The sequence below is a fragment of the Saccostrea echinata genome, unplaced genomic scaffold (assembly GCF_033153115.1).
Source record: "Saccostrea echinata isolate AGI-Se365-2 ecotype Australia unplaced genomic scaffold, CSIRO_AGI_Sech_v1 ptg000009l, whole genome shotgun sequence".
NCBI classification, from domain to species: domain Eukaryota; kingdom Metazoa; phylum Mollusca; class Bivalvia; order Ostreida; family Ostreidae; genus Saccostrea; species Saccostrea echinata.
The window spans coordinates 29627120-29646883 of NW_026889758.1; the positions used below are offsets into that span (position 1 = coordinate 29627120).

General features: G+C 33.9%; 1 protein-coding gene across 1 annotated transcript in view; it reads left to right on the forward strand.

Moving 5' to 3' along the window:
• Positions 1–3043: 3043 nt before the first annotated feature.
• LOC133182190 (adhesion G-protein coupled receptor V1-like) overlaps positions 3044–19764 on the forward strand; it is a 153764-nt gene continuing 137043 nt past the window's right edge. The window contains exons 1-31 of the mRNA XM_061316935.1: positions 3044–3199; positions 3432–3680; positions 3758–3859; positions 3963–4082; positions 4214–4336; positions 4440–5216; positions 5421–5529; positions 5619–5762; positions 5945–6093; positions 6567–6705; positions 6861–7075; positions 8268–8456; positions 8581–8731; positions 9997–10229; positions 10971–11142; positions 11650–11910; positions 12136–12265; positions 12575–12798; positions 13079–13299; positions 13504–13660; positions 13759–13973; positions 14128–14252; positions 14337–14465; positions 15172–15386; positions 15589–15821; positions 15983–16234; positions 16552–16689; positions 18160–18432; positions 18713–18916; positions 19090–19207; positions 19356–19643. Coding sequence (XP_061172919.1) covers positions 3044–3199; positions 3432–3680; positions 3758–3859; positions 3963–4082; positions 4214–4336; positions 4440–5216; positions 5421–5529; positions 5619–5762; positions 5945–6093; positions 6567–6705; positions 6861–7075; positions 8268–8456; positions 8581–8731; positions 9997–10229; positions 10971–11142; positions 11650–11910; positions 12136–12265; positions 12575–12798; positions 13079–13299; positions 13504–13660; positions 13759–13973; positions 14128–14252; positions 14337–14465; positions 15172–15386; positions 15589–15821; positions 15983–16234; positions 16552–16689; positions 18160–18432; positions 18713–18916; positions 19090–19207; positions 19356–19643 — 6211 coding nt within the window. The remainder of the gene's footprint in view (positions 3200–3431; positions 3681–3757; positions 3860–3962; positions 4083–4213; positions 4337–4439; positions 5217–5420; positions 5530–5618; positions 5763–5944; positions 6094–6566; positions 6706–6860; positions 7076–8267; positions 8457–8580; positions 8732–9996; positions 10230–10970; positions 11143–11649; positions 11911–12135; positions 12266–12574; positions 12799–13078; positions 13300–13503; positions 13661–13758; positions 13974–14127; positions 14253–14336; positions 14466–15171; positions 15387–15588; positions 15822–15982; positions 16235–16551; positions 16690–18159; positions 18433–18712; positions 18917–19089; positions 19208–19355; positions 19644–19764) is intronic.

The following is a 19764-nucleotide window of genomic DNA, read 5'->3' on the forward strand; positions in this document are numbered from 1 at the left end:
TCAACTATTACATTCGTTACAATGGAAACAAAGTATTCAAAAGTAATAATTTTGCCCATTTAATTTTATAAAATCATACACTTAAGAATAAAAAAAATTATAGGTTGAAATGCAAGCAAATAATAGACAAAAGATCCTCGCAACATATACCAAGGAAGAAATATGATATTTCTCATAGGATGGCAATGGTTGCCATGGTTTTAATACCAAGAAGGAATTTTAAATTTACTCTCTTAGTGTTTAAATCTTATCCTGTCTTTTTAAAAAGCATATTTTTGTATAACTAATGATGAATTTTTAAAGACGTTCATGTGACCCTAATTTTCACATTTCAAAAAATTCAAATTCAATTCTTTAAATAGTGCATTGCTATGGAAATAAGCCAAAAAAATATGCATAAAAATCTTAAAGATATTCTGTTTCCTTGGATACGTACCCTTGTATGTAGATTCCCAAAATTTTTATGATTGATAATTATGAACAACTAACCTGACTTTCAATTTTGACTGTCACCCAATCTCTAACTGGATGCAAAAAGCTGGCACATAGGGTTTAATATTGATATAAAATTAACAAAATCGAACATTTTCCCTTCTTGGTTACCATAGCAACAGTGTTGTATTTTTCAACAAATGTTATCAATATATGATATTCAACTTAAGTTCTTCCAGATAAGTACTATTCAAGGTGAGTCAAATAATGTGTTTCTTGAATAAAAAGTAAGTAAATTCCTATGGCAGCAAAAAAAATATCACTTTAAACAACTGGTACATTGTTTCCATGGTTACACTGAAAAGTAACAATTAATCCCAATTTTTCTTATGTTGTCAGTGTTGCAAGGTCCTTAGGATGTATATGTGCCAGTCATGAATTTTATTGTTTTTCAACCATGAAAGTTATTTTAAGAATAATATTGCCAATACCTAATTACTTAAGGTCAAATATTTTTATTGTTTTTTCTTAGGTTTTTGATTGAGTTTGATCATTTAAAACCTATCATTAGTGAATATTGAGCGTTTTTCTGCATTTTTCAGCATCTAAAATGTATTCCAAATGTACCCATGGTTACCACTTACTTAGAGATAAATTCTAAATAGTTTCTTTATAGCATAAGTGGCAACTAGGCGTCAGGTTTTTGTGAGAATGGTTTGTTTGTTTTTCTTAGTCCTTATTAAGGCTTAATAAAGATTCAAAGTACCTGAAAATCTCAATTTTTTCAACTTTTCTGGCTGTTACCATAGCAACCAAGACCCATAGCAACGAAATTTTATTTGATATATGTTTCTGGTGTCAAGTTGTAATAATGAGCAAAGTTTCATCAAAATCGGTGACCATGCGTGGCAAAGAAGTTTAAGTGGTTACAGAGAATCGCTATTAATACATCTTTCCACCGCAGTATTTATTGATTTCCTAGAATTAGAAATTTTATTTTTAAAAATTTGCTTGCATGTTCCCAAGAACCTCAGTGAAATCTTTGTTGATTTTAAATTGGTGATAAGGTAATTACTTTTTTTGAAAATTTCTCCTGTTAATCCTTTTCTATTCTAAAATGCTTTCATTTAATAGAGTATTTTATAAGTGATGGATATTTAAGTATAGAGAATTAGCCCATTATTAGGTGTTATTAGGGTTGGAATACTTTAATTTAAAATAAAGATTTAGATCAAGTCCGAAGTTTTACATACAAGAGTACAGGATGGTACAGGAATGATTTCTCTAATGGACATTATCAAAATAATTTGCAACCATTTCAATGCAGTGTATATGCAAATAGTTTAAGTCATAGCCCTTTGGAGCACAATATGGGTATAAAATTTTACACTCAAATATGTGGATGTACAACCGAAGCTACAGTTTGAAATGTTGATATTAATTAAGCCATGATCATTATAATGAAAATTCTATTTTTGAAATAATGGACCTTTTATAGATGTTTAATTGTGTAGACTGTGTAGATTTTCTCTAAAAATTGAAAACATATTAATAACAGATGTCTTTAATACCTTTAAAATTTGGAAATCTTGACTCTCCTATATTAACATCTAAATCATAGACTCTCTGAGGAATTCAGCATTTCTAGCAACTGATGGTGTATTTTGGCACTTTTCATTCTTCGGATTCTATCTACTCTAAACTCCACAACCCCAATTTTTTTTCTTTTGTGTATGAAGGACCATTACTCCTTATATTTTGAACTATTTTAAAATCTGTCTACCTAAGGGCTGGTACACATGGTAAGGCTTGCTTTATAAGTCTAAAACCTTTGCAGGACGTACGGCTCTCGTGTCCACACATTAAGGCAAGACTTACAAGATAATATACAACATTTCCATAAATCCCACGTGTTTCCAGCCATAAATAAAGCATTTGGTCATTAAAATAGAAGAATAGATTACTAGGCTTTGTAATAATTATACCAACAAGTACATTCACACTTCACTTCTTGAAAAAAGAGGAAGAGGTTGAACAGAAGCATTTGTGGATATTTTCATTGACTTATTCGAGAATACTTTGTGTTCACTTCAATATACCCATGTGTATGGTATGATAAAAATTAGAATGACATTTGGGCGAATGATTTTCATTGGTTGAGAAGAAAATTTCAGCTAAGTCTTGTATTAAGAAATAGAGCAGTGCTCTATTTGTAAGTCAGACTTATAAGGCTCGAAAAACCGTGTATTAAGGGTGTACGAATATACACGGTAAGGCAAGAACTTTTAAAAGTTCTATGACTTATAAATTTTAAAAAGCAAGCTTTATCGTGTGCACCGGCCCTAAGATTGAGCTTTTAATACAGATAGTTCATTGCCACTCTATTTTCAAATCTACATGAAAATCCTACTTTGAAGGCACATGCTGTTTGACATCAGAACAAGAATCTAATAGAAGTTGGGAAATTTAGTTCATCAGTGCACATGCATGCATTGCAGGAAAGCAGATTTTGAAAAATATTTTATTTTATTTTGACAACATGCAAGATGAATATGTTGAACTTGATATGTACATCCAAATATTTTCAACCCAAGCAGTTTTGAATTTACAGATGAATTGGGTGTTTTTGTTGTGGAGTTTACTGCCCCTGGCAGTGGGACAGTTGTTTGTAAGCTTACTTGACACAGCAGTGATGGTGAATGAAGGAGACCAATTTGAATTGAGGGTTCAAAAGTCAGGGCCGATAACTCAAGTCATCATAGTGGCAGTAAGTGTATTGGTTTACATTAGTTATAAACTCAAAGGAGTACAAGTCATGTATTTTACTTTCCTAAAGTATTGAAGTTAAAAATTTTTCCATTTATTTCCAGCCTCATTATGTCCTAGTCAGGGTAGATTGCATGGAATGTAGAAATATCTCCATCTAATCTTAAGTATCTTCTTGGAACTGTTCAAGGAAAACAATTCTTTATAGCTGCACACTTTATTTTCAAACACAGGTGTCCTGTCCAAATGACACTAGCAACGATTTTGTTGGCAGCAGCCAGGTTGGTTCCTTTTACCCAGGTGGTCCTGACATTATATCTGTGACATTTACTGTCAATGATGACAGTGACCCAGAAACTGAGGAAACGTTCATATTTGAGCTCACTGTCATTAGTGTGGGGATCACTGTAGGCACCCAGAGAGTAGCGGCTGTAACCATAGCAGCCAATGATGATGCCTATGGAGTGTTCAGTTTTCTAGATGTAAGTTTTAGAGCTTCTGAAGTAGCAGCACTGACTCGCACTTAATTTTCCTAATAATTTCATTGATCTATTTTTAGACTTCACCTGTACTGGTGACTGAGGATACCATAACTTCAGTAGTTAGTCTTCGTGTGGGCAGAGAAAAAGGCACATTTGGTCAAGTCACTGTCACCTATCTGGTAACTAAACTATCAGTTTCTTATTTTCCCTTCTTTTGTAGTACATGTACATGTATTGCAACATAGTTTTCTTGTTTTCAACTCTGAACATTTTGGATTACAGGTGAACAGTTCAGACTCAGCAGCTGTTCCAGGAGTAGACATTACTCCCCGGACTGGAGTTATACTGTTCCAGGGAGGGGATACACAAACTTATCTCCAGCTTCAGATTCGAGCTGACAGTGTTAGTCTTAAGGAAAAACAAAACAAAAAATTTACATACCTGCATCATAAAGTTTCTTTAAACATTTCATTTAAAATTCTGATGTTTGGTGTAAATATTAAAAGGATATGAAATCTTCTATTTATATACAGATTCCTGAGAATAATGAAGAATTTCGAGTAACAATGACAAGTGCAACACAAGGAGCACGAGTGACAGACACAGAATTGATACTTATCATACAGGCTAATGATGCTCCAATTAGATTTCAGCAGGTAAAATAAACTATAAATCAGTTTTCAGAAAATAATGCTGTAATTTCATTATTTTTCACTAGATAGAGCCATGCAAATTCAAACTAAAAGTCTTTGATTTCAGAGTGAGTACAGATTTGACGAGGGTCCTGGAGATAAGTCTGTTTCAATCCAGGTGCTCCGTGGAATTGATGAGGATGGTCAGTCCAGGATTGGATCTGTCAACAACATTGCCTCTGTTGACTATTTCCTTGTATCAGACACAGCTACGTCTGGATTAGACTTCCGTGGAACTAATGGACAGGTTGTTTTCTTTGCTGGAGAAACAACTGGAAATATCCTGTTAGAAATTCTGGATGATGGTGATCCAGAAATGGAAGAATCATTTGGAATTGTGTTATCTGGACCCAAAGGTGATGCCATAACCACTTATCCCACCAAGATAAACATCCGAATCAATGCAAATGATAATCCAAATGGAGTCCTTAGTTTTGTGTCTACCAATGGGGTCTCTCTCCCAAAAGTGAAAGTAAGTGAAGACATGGGAACTGTGGCAGTATTTCCTATACAGAGGAAGGCTGGGACATTTGGAACAGTTTCAGTCACATGGCAAATCTTCAGAAATGACAGTACACTTGGGGACGTAAAGAGTGACATAACTTTGACTTCAGGAATGATTGTGTTCCAGGCAGGTCAAACAGAGCAGAAGCTGAATATTTCTGTGGTAAATGACAACATTCCTGAGCCCACGGAGCGTTACATCATTAGACTGATGGTGGGGACAGAAACTGGAGGGGCAAGGGTGGAGGGGATCATGGAGGGAGTGCTACTGGTGGAGGACAGTGACAATTATTATGGCTCTGTGTATCTGGGTCCTGATTCAGAGCACAGAATTGTGGTGGTAAGCTAGTTAGCTCAATTAAAACTTGAAGAATGTTGTAATTGAGAAACAAATGGTTTCACAATGAGCTTATTTTCCTTTTCTTATTCACTAAACATTAAATTACTACCAATATATTCCACCTGATGTTTAACTTGTAATTAGTATGTACAATATATTTGCTTTATATATAAGATTACAATGACACTGTCTTGTACTTCTTAGTCCTCTAATCCTCGATATCTACAAGTGAATGTACAGAGGTCCAACAACAACCAAGGGGACTTAACTGTGAACTTGACTGTCTCTTACACAGGAAGTGGAAGTGTTAGCGGTCAGTACTTTGATGTCTGTTAAGGTTTGAGAAATCTAATGATTTAAATGATACATGCATTATATTGAGTCCATATCTCTTTGTGACAGATGTTTTAGAGACAACATCGAAGCAAGCAGACTTGTTTTCTGGACAGAGCAGTCTAATGGTGAAGTTTTATCTACTCTCCTCAGCATTCTTACATGTGGGAGATACTTTCACAGTGATTTTAACTGGATTCAAGTTAAAAACAGGTTGGTATACAAATAGATATGGTTTATCATCTTATATTGTAACTTTATGGCCATTGGGTCAAAGTAGGAAATATAGTATTTACAAGAAAGCTCTTCATTCCGAGGTCAGGGTTTGAAAGTACTGAGGATTTATATTGTATGTTCAAACATTTAAAATACTTTTTCTTAAACTTTACTCAAAGATCCAGATTTTGGAGCCTATAATTCTCCCACTCTTGGAAGTAAAGTCAGTGCTAGTGTACCAGTAACTCTGACTGTAGCCAATGGAGAGATAGGATTCCAAAGTATTCAGCCAATCACAGTTAATGAGCCAGCCATCACTCCATACACTGTGAGATCATTTTAAGTTTTATAAACCTTTGTGTTTTCTTAAATAACTTTTCAAATTCTGTTCATCAAGAAAATGTGAGAGATAAGTTTTTTGTCCCTATCTAATATGTGATTAGTTAATGAGAGTTACTTCCCCTAATTGAACTTTCTTGTTGTGGAAAGAATTATGATTGTTTTAGATCTTGTTTTATCTGTTTGATATTTATTAAAAGTCTACTTTTCTGATACAAAGATAATTTAATACTTAATTAGTAATAGCATTTCTACGACCTGCCAGTTGCCACAAGTTGTCTTGAAAATGATTGGCAGAAAGAATTACTGTAGGTCCTGCTAATGCAAACTTCTTATTGACTTGAACTTAATCTTCATATCCTGGTAGTCTACAAATTTAGATAAGAATTAAGTGAATGTATGTAATTTAGTATTTACAGTACATGTATTACAGTACTAATAAACTTACATTGTTGGTGTAAGGTGGCACTTAAGCTGACAAGGGAGGGAACCAGTGGTAGGGCTTACATTGATTGGTCCCTCAAAGGTTCAGGGGTCAATGCTGCTATGGTAACCACATCTGACACTGGGATTACTTCTGGAACAGCTATCATGGAAGCTGGTACAATTTTTTTCTTTATTATTGAATAGTAACTGAATTGTCTGATTTTAATATTAGTAAGATAGATAATTGTTATAGCTAATCAGTAATTTCACATTTGAAGAGAACTATAAGAAACTCTCAGAATGTATGACTATGTATATATTGATTTGTAGGAAGCTCTGCCACTTTATTGCTTATAACCATCATGCCAGACAATATACCAGAGTTAGAAGAAGAGATTACTGTAACCTTGACATCTGTCTCACCGTCAGACACTCAAAGGTTAAAGGTCGGCTCTACCCAGACAACAATAATCATTCTGGAGAATGATAACCCAGGAGGTATCTTTCAGTTTTCATCAACAATGAAGACATCATACCTTGTTCAGGTAAGTGCCAGAATCATTTTCTTTGTTTCTCACCCTACTGGTTATGCAGTGATTAGTCAACCATATGCTTTGGTCAAGTGCCTGTCTTCCAAATTTTTTTTCTATGCTATTCTTTGTAGTTTTTGTTTGATTTTTTATAAACAAGTGGACAACATCAAGATCTTTTCAAAGTACTATTCCTATCATAGACTCTGTCTGATTTCAGTAAAACTGAGTACAGAAGCAGAATAAATTTAGATACCTATTTTTGATTTCAATGATCACTGTTGCTATGGTTATTCAAATAGAATTATCTATTAGATTCTTTCAAATATGACTTCTGTACTTGAATTTTTTAGTTGGGATTTTGAATGGCGTTGCTTCGGTTGCTAAAAAGAATAATCTATTACATAATATGAATCCTCTGATATATTTCATCTGATTTCAGGAAAACCTATGACAAGTTTTGGCTTCTCTGAGATAAATGATTTCTTTTTTATTACAGAGTGGCATTGCCATCATTACTAAACATATAAAAAAGAAATTTTTCAAAGTGGCTATTTCTCTTACAGTTTTTGTCTAATTTTAAAAAACTTTGATAAGTGTTGAGGATATCAAGATACTTGTTTCATCTTGCAATTATGATTGCAATGAAAATGTTGTAATGATAAATAGAAATGGTGCAAATGTAAACTTCTTCTAAATATGTTTTTCACTGCTTTTAATTTTGATTTCAATTAACAGTGTTTTGTCAATCACATTAAATATCAGTTCACCACATTTGTCACAGTACCTGAAAAAATTGCAATATGTTGTCCATCTCGACCTACATGTATCTGTTTTTGATGAATAGCATTTTTTCTTTTCATTGTCAATGCAAATTTCAGAAGTGAAGCAATATAAGCTCCCATGCATCAAGTCTAAACCAGTAGAGCTACAGTCTTATCAGAGATCTCTGTTTTGATTATAATTATATTATAACTTGATGTCAATTGTTCAAACTCCAGGAAATTTTCTTAAATGAAGGAAGAATGAGGAAATCAAGAAATCTTTATAATGTCTTGTGTATACATGTAGATTAAGATGAAAATATTTCTTGATATTGATCCTTAGCCTAATGCTCACAAATAATAGATTTTGAAATATGCGAATAATACATGTATACATTTAATCCAAAGTCTCTTTTGAATATTGAATGAGAATTTTTTTTTAGGAGGGGCTGTCAGCCATTGAGGTGGTGGTAGAAAGGTCAGGAGGAAACTTAATCACACAGTATGTCCAGTATCAGGTCCTACCAGGGGGAAATTCCGAGTTCTATGGTGCCACAAATGTCCTCAAGTTTGATTCTGGAGTTCAATATAGAAATTCTACATTGTTAGCAATAGCTGATGGTGTCCCTGAGGTGAGAAAAAAAAGAAGAAAGAAATCATTTGAAAATGCATTGATTGATATACATCTATAAATGTAAATACATGTACTATGTAAATATGCTAACTCTGCAACTAAAAAGCACTATTTCTTTGCAGCTAAATGAGAAATTCACCTTGACCTTATTACCTTATGGAAACTCTTCTGGAATCATTGGAAATTTTTCTTCCATAGAAATTGAGGTTGAAGAGAATGATGATCCATATGGTCTTATAAAATTCCAGCTTAATCCAGCTATTTATTACCTAAGTAAGAAATTAGGGCTGGGTTGATAAAATGGATTTTTTCTTTATAGTTAGTTAATATATATAAAATACATGGTTACTATCTTAAGATGTAAGTGATATTTGGGCGAGGGTAAGAAAACATAATAGAGGGCAAGGCTTGTCGAGCCCTCTCTAACGATTTTGTCCTAGCCCAAATATTGTTTCAAGACAGTTATCATGTATTTTGTGTATCCTGCAACTTTTCAACAAATCTAGGCACATTTATGATGCCATGCTTTTAAAGAGGTCAGAATGCACAAGGCTATGTTAGGGCATTGATTGAAAATAGCTTTGGTTTACTGGGTTACCCTTATTCACATTGGTTGCAGGATAAAAAGATATATTCACATTTGCCAGTGTGTTGTCATTGGTCACTAGGCCAGTCAAATTTAGATTATCACACCATAAGCACCAAAAATAGACACTTATTTAATAAAAATTCAAATTTCAGTTATTTTTGAAAAAGTGTTTTACTTTATTTCATTGTTCTGTATTTTTTGTGGTTTTGTAAGTTATGTTCCAAAAATGAAATTGGTGATGAATATCATTACTTATTTAATTGTAATGTGATCCATTTATTTTGAAATCAAGATTATCACTAACATCGAAGTATTACTATTTACATCCAAATGTGTATTAGTTTGATCAACTTTTTAATACAAAAAATACAGTTAAATTGATAAAACTGTGTAAATTTATAAAAATTGTCTATGAGAGAGTTGGCTCTCCTGGTTAGGTCATTGTTAGCTTTTTGACTTTTTACTTTTTTCCGTTTCACAAATGCACATATGTTTAACTATATTTGTAATCTGTCTCTACACTTTACTTAGTGTCAGTTTATGAGAATAAATTCATTGTCATTGGTTGGAGGCATTATTTTGAGTGTCCACATCAAGTTGAGTAATTAAGGAAATTCCCATTATCATTAAAGAGAATTTAATTTTTACCTTAATCCCGTCTTCAAAAATTTTGTTTAAATAAACTTTTCAATAAAAAGAATGTAGTGAAATTCAAGAAATTATGTCTTATAAAACATTGAGATATTTTTTAAGCATGGTATTGAGATTAAAATGCATGTATTAAGATACATTTTGATACAGAAGACAATGATATCAAAGTAACCTTGTGTCATTCTATAGGGAATGCATTTAGTAAATTGCTGCAAATTTTGATTTGTTCATTATAAATGTTTCTTGTATTATAAAGTAAAGTTGTCTATATTCAATACACATTTATTTTTTTCTTTAGATGAATCCAGTAATGGAGAGGTAGTATCTCTGATTATCCCAGTGGAACGTTCCAAGGGTAGGTTTGGTAGCATCATTGTTAAGTGGGACATGACCCCTGGCACTGGTGAGGACCTTACTCCGGTGTCTGGAACGATTACATTTGGATCTCAGCAGGACAAAGGCTTCATCCATCTGGAGTCTGTAGCTGACATTGTAAGTCAGGACCTACAAGTACAAACCATCAATGACAATGTAAGTCTAAATGTGACATACCTGTGTGTTGTCTTGGATACAGTCATGTGATGTATGCCTTGGCCAATTGTAACTTTTCTTGCTTCTTTGCTTTTTTTACTGACACGAGGTTGGTCAAAATTACAGAATTCTTGTGATGGGTACATGTATTGTAAAAATATGACTTGGGTATGAAAAAAAAAAAAAAAAAAAAAAAAAAAAAACTGAAAAGTTACAAGCTTATATTGTTTTCTCCCTGTATAGAGAATGCTTACAATTGCTTGACACTGTTTTGAAATTAATACACCTCAGTCCCATTTTTATACAACATACAAAAGTGTGTCACATGTCAGACAATGCACCTCACTTTATCATGAACTTGCACTTGTTCAGACACTTTTCCTCTGCACACATTTTATGTTGCTATTTTTAATTCTTTTAATTCTTAGCTTTTTTATAGATTATAAATCTGTAACAACTAAATTTATTGTTTTGATTTGCCATATTGGTTTTATTTCTTTGAATTGTATAGTCCTGCAGCCATTCTGCAGTTTAAAAGTAAGTAATTTGAATAGCTTACTATTGCTTTCTACTATAGTTTTTGCAGCTTTATTTTCGATTTGATTTTCTTTCATTTGTAGCTTATCTAGATACATTTATATTTTCTTCATTAAACCTACATAGTATCTGATAATTATTCCTTTGGTTTTAGCAGGTCTGTGTTTACAGAGTTTATTTTAATTAGAATGATGACATTTTCAGATCCCAGAGCCAGATGAGAACTTCACTATTTCCCTCAGTATTTACAGTGGTAAGGCCAGAGTAGGCTCCCCTGACCAGGCCCTGGTGGTGATTAAAGAGAACGACCACCGCCTGTATTTCCGAGGTAGAGTGCGGCGTGCCGCTGTGTTGTCAGGAACACGATTTCTGTTTGGTACATTCATTTTGATAGTAAGCTAAAGGAGCATTATTTATGGCTTGGGACTGCATTCCTACCGCACTGCAAGTTTTTTGGTTTGCATTTTATGAAATGTATTCTCATTACCTTTGATTACTCGGACTTTGGATTACAATTGATACTTCTGTGTTTTAGTGGTGCTGCAATAAGATGCATTTATAGATGCACTATAATAAAACCTTTTTTCAGAAAATCTATTACCGGTATATATGAATTTTTGTTTTCTATATCCAGTATCTTGCTTTAACCTTCAGTCAAATATACCAATGCCTATATTTATGTATGCCATTGAAATATTAATGTACGTATATATGAATGTTAATTTATAGGATATTAATAAGAATTTGGCTAATAATTAATATGAAATGTCAATCTAGGATAATTTCTGAGGCAAGCGTACATACCTTAATTTATTTGCTTGTTTGGAATTTGCTCTTTAATATACTGTAAATACACATAGAATTTATGTGTTCTTTGATTTAGAAGGTAAAATGTACACCAAAGAACCAGGAATTGTTAAGCTGAAAATAAAGCGAGAGGGACCAGGAACAGAGCGAGCTGCAATCAGATATCAAACAGTGGATAGCTCAGCAACTGCAAGCTCGGGAGATTACATCCAAATCACAGCTCATGAGCTAGTGTTTGAAGTTGGGGAAATGGAGAGGGAGATTTCAGTGGAGGTTCTAAATGATGATATACCAGAGGGCAATGAAACATTCTATGTTCAGATATTTGATATTCAAGGTATGATAGCACTGTCAAGGAGAAACAGGTACACTGTAATACTTTGGGATCAATTTCTTTAGTAAAGTCTTACAAAACAAATAAAGTGAGTGGTTTTATTATTTCCTCATATATACATGTATAATATCACTTTCATTTGGTATTTGTTTTTCTAAAGTCATTTAAATCAAATATTAAAGTTGTTGAAGTAGCTGTAACATTTAGATTTACCAATTATTTTTTCAGGGGACCTGGTGCTTGGTGAATCTCCCAATGCCTCCATTACAATCTTGGCCAATGACAATGCTTACGGTGTGTTCAGGTTCAACCCTCCTCTACAGAGGTCAACAGAAGAAGGCAGTGATGTCCAGCTCAAGTATGATGTACCACTTCTTATTAGATACAGTAAAAACTGTCTAATCCAACACCTATACAATCTGTTTCACTGTTAATTCTGATCTTTATTTTCATTCCTAATATACTATTTTCTGTTCTTTATACTGTGCAATCCAACATCTGGTGCTTGTTGGTTTAGGCAGGTTTGACTGTATTAGCCATCTTACTTCTTATCATTTCTTAAAGATTGTGTGTCAAGCAAAAACTTTTCTAAGCAGTTATTTCTTAGTGTGTTTTCAAAACCACACTGGATTATTTTATGACATGTAATGATTTTTTGTTTCCAAAGTATACTAAGAAGTGCAGGACTTTTCGGAGTTGTGGACATAGGCTGGGAAATTCGAGAAGCTCTGACAAACAGGCTTATGTATGATGGAGGGGAGTTCATTAAGGCAAATGGAACAGTGAGATTTAAACAGAATGAAGTGAACCAATTCCTTGTAGTCACTCCGAGAATAGACTACACACCTGAGGAAAACAAGGACTTTAAGGTCTTACTAACTTACACAACAAGTGAGTTGAATTTCTTTTAATCTAAACTTGCAGTATTTTTTTTTTTTACATTATTAGTCATGGAATGAAATTGACATACATTCATATTCTAGAAATATATATCTTTATACATATGTTGTGTGTAAAGAATTTTTTGTGCTACACATAAAACTTAACTGTCTTCTTAAACTCAAAGCTATGGCAGTATAGGTACAATGTATATGTAGATATTCTCATTGTCTTCATGTCAGGATGTAATGAAATAACACATTCGATAAAGTACTCACTATTTTCCTTGCAGTAATTGATGGAATTCCTGATTCCAGTCTAGCCTCTATTGCTAACACTAGCAATGAGGTCAGACTGACGGTAGTAGCCAGTGATGATCCTTACGGGAAGTTTGCCTTTACTACGGAGACAAAGTCACTCACTGTAGCGGAGGATTTTTATCCTGGTCAGGAATCCAGCACAAAAGCCACATTTACTGTGGAAAGAAGACAGGGAATATTTGGCAATGTTGAGGTAAATTGTTTAATTTGGAGGATGAAAGCAGCAAATGAATGTGCTGTCTTTGAGAACAAAGTCTTGCACATTTGCAACTGAAAACAATTGCTCAATACATGTAGTTTGTGAGACATACCGGTATATAAAAAAAAATTCTGCGGATAAAACTTCCGTTAAGCTGGTAGGGATTTTCTTGTAGTAATAATGTGTGTTTTATAACAGGTTCTGTGGGAGGTGTATAGTAGTAACACTGGGAGTAATCTCCCTTTAGTGTATGACTTAATACTGGTTGCTAACATTCCCAGCAAAGTAGACAAACAGCCATCCAAAAGACGTCCCAAAACAGGAACTGATGTGATTCATCTAACAGGGACAGAAGGTAAAGCTTTTCTTAACTGACACAAACTTAAATCTAAAATACATGCCCATTTAAATGTTTTAGTTAACAGTAATTTTGGTGTCACAACTTCTTTGTAGATAATTATTTGACAGTCCTTCCCCAGTATCAACCCAAGCCTTCAGAACTTGAGTCTGGGTTTTCTATTAGTGCCTGGGTTCAGCCAGTTACCACTGGAAGTTACTACATTGTGGCCAAAACCACAAATGATGGCATCAGGCTTTTCTATACACTCAAGCTGGTAGCAGGTGTAGAAAACATCCTGATATTTGGATATTCTCAGCTTGGAGAAAGTGTAAGTTGTTCTACTCAAACTTATACTCTGTATATCGAGTTCAAACATACTGCATGTTGACTTGTAATCTAAGACATATTTGACACATTCTGTTATTTTTGATGTAGATACCCTTTAAGTCCTTTTTTTTTATTTCATGCACTATATACTGTAGACAAACAAGGAAATCTCAATCACAACTAATCAGAAGTTAATGGATAGAAACTGGCACCATATCCTGGTGACAATAGCTTCAGGAGATGTCAGATTTTATCTGGATGGACATCTGCTTGGATTAAAGTAAGCCACAACATTAAAAAGTCAGTGCAATGGTAAAAACATTCTGCGATTTAGTGATTATGTCATGATCTGGTTTCTCTTTAGATCTATTGGATCTCAGCCACTGATTGATACAGATGGAGTTTTGTTGGTGGGGGCCAAAGCACCAAATACAGAACGGTTCATAGGTTATCTCCAGGATGTCAGAATATATACTGCAGCACTTCAGGACAGGTTATACTAATTACTGTAGAATCATCATAACTCATTGTGGCAATTTTTTTTATAAATTGCTCTTAATTTTTAATGCAATGCATATAAAATATTATAAAATTCATATTAATTATAGAATATACAAAAAAAAAAATGAGAAAAGGTGATTAACTACATGTACTATATGATAGTAGTCATTTTTACTTTTATCCTTGAAATTATGACTAGTAAATAATTTTTGGTTAGATTTTAAGCATCATAATCCAATTTGTAATTGCAGTTTTGGGGTATGCTGTCTTTTTACCCCAGACATTGAAATGTTTCATTTAAATAGGATTTATTTAATGTAATTACTCAATATTTTAATAAATCTATTAGTTATTGTTGATTTTATCTATTTATAAAGTTTCATTAATTTATGGCATTGGGTTCCGTACAAACTTCTTGTCTGTGGAATTTTGGGACAACCCTCGTACAGAGCTTTTGGCACAAGAAAAGATCATGCAAAATAAAATTTCTCTTTCAAAAATATTAGCACAATCTTTTCATTATATTAAAGAAAATATGTATATTTGGTCCATCTTTTGGATTTCACATGTTTTGTATGAATTATTATTCATGCACTTATATCTGAGTTTTGAATTTTGAACAGACTTATACATGTAATATGCAGCTCAATTTCAATATAATCTGCTGAAAGGATATTCAGTTGTATTTCTATCTGCAGTCAGAGAAATGAGATATACCAAACACCGGCCCAGTTTGATGTGACACCAATATCAGGATATCTGATATATTTGGAGGGTAACAGGGAGAAGAATTTGACCTTGACCTCATTACAGGACCAGGAAGAGGAGAATGATGAGGTTTTCACTGTTCGTCTGCTTGGAGCAAAAAATGGAGGAACAATATCACAGAAGGATAATATAGCAACGCTAACAAGTGGGTCAAAATCACAGTGATAATAATTAATATGGAGACACTTATTGCACTATCAATGTTAATAACTTTTAAATAAAATTATAACATTTTTATAGAAGCATTGATTTTTTTTTTAAGAAAATTGATTTTTTGATTACTAATACAATGTATTTCAGAAAAAAGTAATTCAGACAGAAAAAAAGTTGACTTTTATTTTTTTCAGTTTTAAAAAGTGACAATGCCAATGGTGTGTTTAGTTTCCATGGTGACTGTGCTCCGACTCACTCCACACAGGAGAACGAAGTAGTGACCTGTACTGTCATACGTAACCGTGGTGATGATGGAGCTGTCAATGTCACCTGGTCTGTTTTCCAGAGTGGGACAGCCATTGAAGCTACCGCTGACTTCATCAACAGCTCTGGTATTGTAAGCTTTGAAGCTGGAGAAAGAACTAAGGTAACAGATTTTGTCATGATCAGCTGGTAAGAGAAGCAAAATTGACATTGTTACGTTGGATTTCTTATTATAAAAAAAATCTGCTGTTCTGAAAGTTATCTAGCTATAATGGTACATGTGTATTACCATAAAAAGGAATGTTTTCATTGTTTTTGTTATAGGTGTTCACTGTAACTGTAAATGATGATGATATCCCAGAAGTTCAGGAGACCTTTGACATTAAGTTGACCTCTGCCCTCACAGGGTCTTCAGGATCCACTAATACCAGTGGAGCAAGTATTGACCTGTCGGCCTCAACATTTCGTTTCACCATTTTAAAAAGTGATCATTCCAATGGTTTGCTTCAATTCACCAACTCTTCCATGCCTCCCCAGGGGACTGGGATAATTCCGCCTGCTACAGAGAAACCTGTTGTAAGAGATTTCAAATATTCTACATGTTAAGCATGCATTTAGATGTTGTAATTCATCCCTCTATACTAATGTAATAATAATGAACAATGTGCATTCTTTTCCCCAAAAATGAAACTGTTCATTTAAAGTTATGAAACATTCTGAATTTCATGTCATTTTTTGCATTTACTGGTTCATGTTAATCATGTATGTAAGTTATAATGTGCACCTTATATAAGAAAAGTTCTTTTAAATCAAGTGAAAGCGCAATGCTTGGCTACATGCCAAAAATTAATCCCTGAAATTTTCTATTACATCCACTTTTCTTCCCTGACTAGGTTTACTTCCCTGAAGAGTCAGGACTCATCACTGTTATAGTGGAGAGAGCCCAGGGGACTAAAGGTCAGGTGGAGGTGGAATGGAGGACATCTGACCTCACCGCCAAAAGTAGCGGCAAAACACCTATAGACTACCAAGTAAGGGTGTTAAAAATAAATTTAATTTTAATAATGTGACAGGATTTCTTAATAAGTATATATTTAACTACCCTACTGTTTGTCTATCCCTGTGCACAAAACTATCCCTCATCTCCTATCTACATATTCTAATATAATACATTTGTGGTATCTCTCCATTATATAAACATGCAGAGAGCAAATATCTTCATACCTGTATGAAGTTTATTGAAGGTCATAGGTCATTACGTGACCTAATCACACAGCGCAGTAATATCTACATAAAAAGACTTACTCCACTTAGCAATGTAGCATGTTTTTCATGCATAAAAATGTACAAAATAAGCAAGTAAAATAATAATCATTTTATTTACAAAGTAAACGAGTATTTAATACAGTTCTTGATCGATTTTATATAAAGAATAGAAAAATACGTGTTATAAGTTTCATGTCTGAGCTGCGTATCTCAATGTTTACCCTTATTTTTCTCACAGACCTCTGAATGCTATAATTTTTATTTTCATCAAACTTTACTCACAATAAATTTGAAAATCTGATGAAAAATATCAATGTAATGCAATCATGCCACAAACAGCTGACAAACACTGCACTTTGGAAGTTCGGTAGGCACACCTCCATCATCGAGATCGTTGTGACGTTGTCTTTTAAACAATGTAAGCTGTCGCCAATGTCTCCATATCAACATCATAAATTAATGAATATGCCTTACTGAAATCATAGATTTTATGTTTTTGATCAAATTTTGTAATTGATTTCAAGTTATCTGGTCCGGACAAGTGTCTCCATCCATCCCTTTCCGACCGAAATTCCTCCAACTTTTTATTATCAAACATCGGACGTGTTTCTTGTGTTTTTTTTTAGCATCGAAGATGGGTTCTCATGAATACAGAAATTCCCAGACACCAATATGCTCACTATAATTGATCACAAGTATCCTTTCACAGAATATCCCCTTCAAAACAGAATCATTTGCAAGACGAATTTGAAGCGTAACCGCTTTTCAAGCCAATTTACACCTAGCGTAATTTGTCAAAATCTACAACGTACAGTTAGTACAATATTTATATTCGATTACATTCAATTGTCCGTCTCAAATGTATATATAAGTAATAAATAACAAGTTTAAAAACTTCAATGGGAATTGAAGTGGGTCGGTACGTGATCAAATCTTCTGAGAAGGCCTTCGGCCTTCACAGGATTTGATCACGTGACCGACCCACTTCAATTCCCATTGAAGTTTTTAAACTTGTTATTTATTTCTTAATTAACAATTACCAAAAAGTATTCAAATTTTGTAAGCTGCTAGAATTATTGACATTGTTTCTTCTTACTGCTGGTGGAAAGGCAATTATTCAGTCTATATCTTATTTTTTTATTTTTTTTTGGAAAGTATGAAACAGATAAAATATAGAATTGAAAACAACTCATGTTGCAGAGGCGTTGTAAAATGATTATTATTTTTTTGTACAGGGTAATGCTGGAAGGCTATCCTTCATTGATGGAGAGCGTTACAAGACTATCAACATTGTCATTGTGGACAACAGCATTCCAGAGGACCAGAAAACCTTTAGAATTGACCTGTTTAATCCACAAGGTGGTGCTGATGTAGGTGTAGGAAGTTCAGTCACAGTGGTGATCACTCATTCAGATGGAGCATATGGAGTGTTTGAGTTTGATGAAGACTCACTGAATGTTCAGGCCTTGGAGAGAGGGGACTCTGGATATACCTCCACTGGGTTCAAGGTTAAATTTTAGCATGTTTTTTTTGTATAAAACTTAATCCTTACTCCTGCTCTAAACCGAGCTCATCCAACCCAAAGAAGAGATGCAGGATATGAACCATAAATTTATTATGAGATAAGGACAATTTCTGTTTTTGATTTAAATAAAAACTTCTTGTGACTAAATTTCATTTAAGACATTATCATCAGTAGATTCTGTGGTGTAAGATCCTGCACACATTTCATCATTGTTGTGCATACTACAAGTACTTTGAATTGACTTATTTTCCCCTTTTAATTAGGTTATACGTAAGCAGGGAAGAATTGGTAATGTGTCTGTCAAATGGCTGCTGACAGGGAACCCTGGGAATGATGTGGTACAGACAGAGGGTACAGTCACCTTTGACAGAGGGGTGGAGGAGGCAGTTTTGTATGTGAATGTGAAGGGGGATCCTGTACCAGAGCTTGACAAAACCTATCAACTTGTTCTCACTGATGCTGCACCAGTAAGTGGACATAAATTCTGTCTATAGCACAGCTACAAAATAGCCACTATAACACAGTTTAAAATGAACTTTCTTGCATTTTTATGATCTAGTCAGTAAATTTGTAATGATTGGTCATGCATTACATGCTTTGATATCAGTTGATATCTTGTAACTTTTTGTGTGATGATCAGGGTAGCACAGGATTGAGATCTACCAGTAACTTTACCATTCTGGCCAATGACAATCCTTATGGAGTCTTTCAGATAAGTGAAAACTTCAGGCCTCTACAGGTGGATGAACAATACAAGAGTAAGTTACATTAGTTATCTTAACTGAGAAATGATGATAGAAAAGATCTTCAGAGAAGCCTCTGGTACAAATACATTATGCCAACTTTGAATTTAAGATATCATAAATTGGTATAAGTAAATTATTAGAATTGCTTACATTTTTTTAGACGTATCTATCACCATCAGTAGAAAGTATGGAACATACGGTGAGGTGGAGGTTTTTTACAGAACCCTCCTCCCTAATGAGACAAATCTCCCCTACCTCCCCTCTGTCTTGGCGAGGGCTGACCGAAGTGATTTCCGTCATGTAGAGGGCAGCCTCATCTTCACTCAGGGTCAGAGTTCAGCCTCTTTCAATGTTCTTGTGATGGATGACAACCTTCCTGAGACTGATGAGTCTGTGTTTGTCACATTGTCCAGGGTTCAACTTCTTAAACAAGCTCAGAGTCGAACATGTTAGTACATTTATTATAATGTTGAGTGTTATAATCCAATAATTTTTTAGGTGACAGAACTATTTTTAGGTTGATATGTATGACTTATACATGGAAAAAAACATTGCAAGTTTTATTTGCG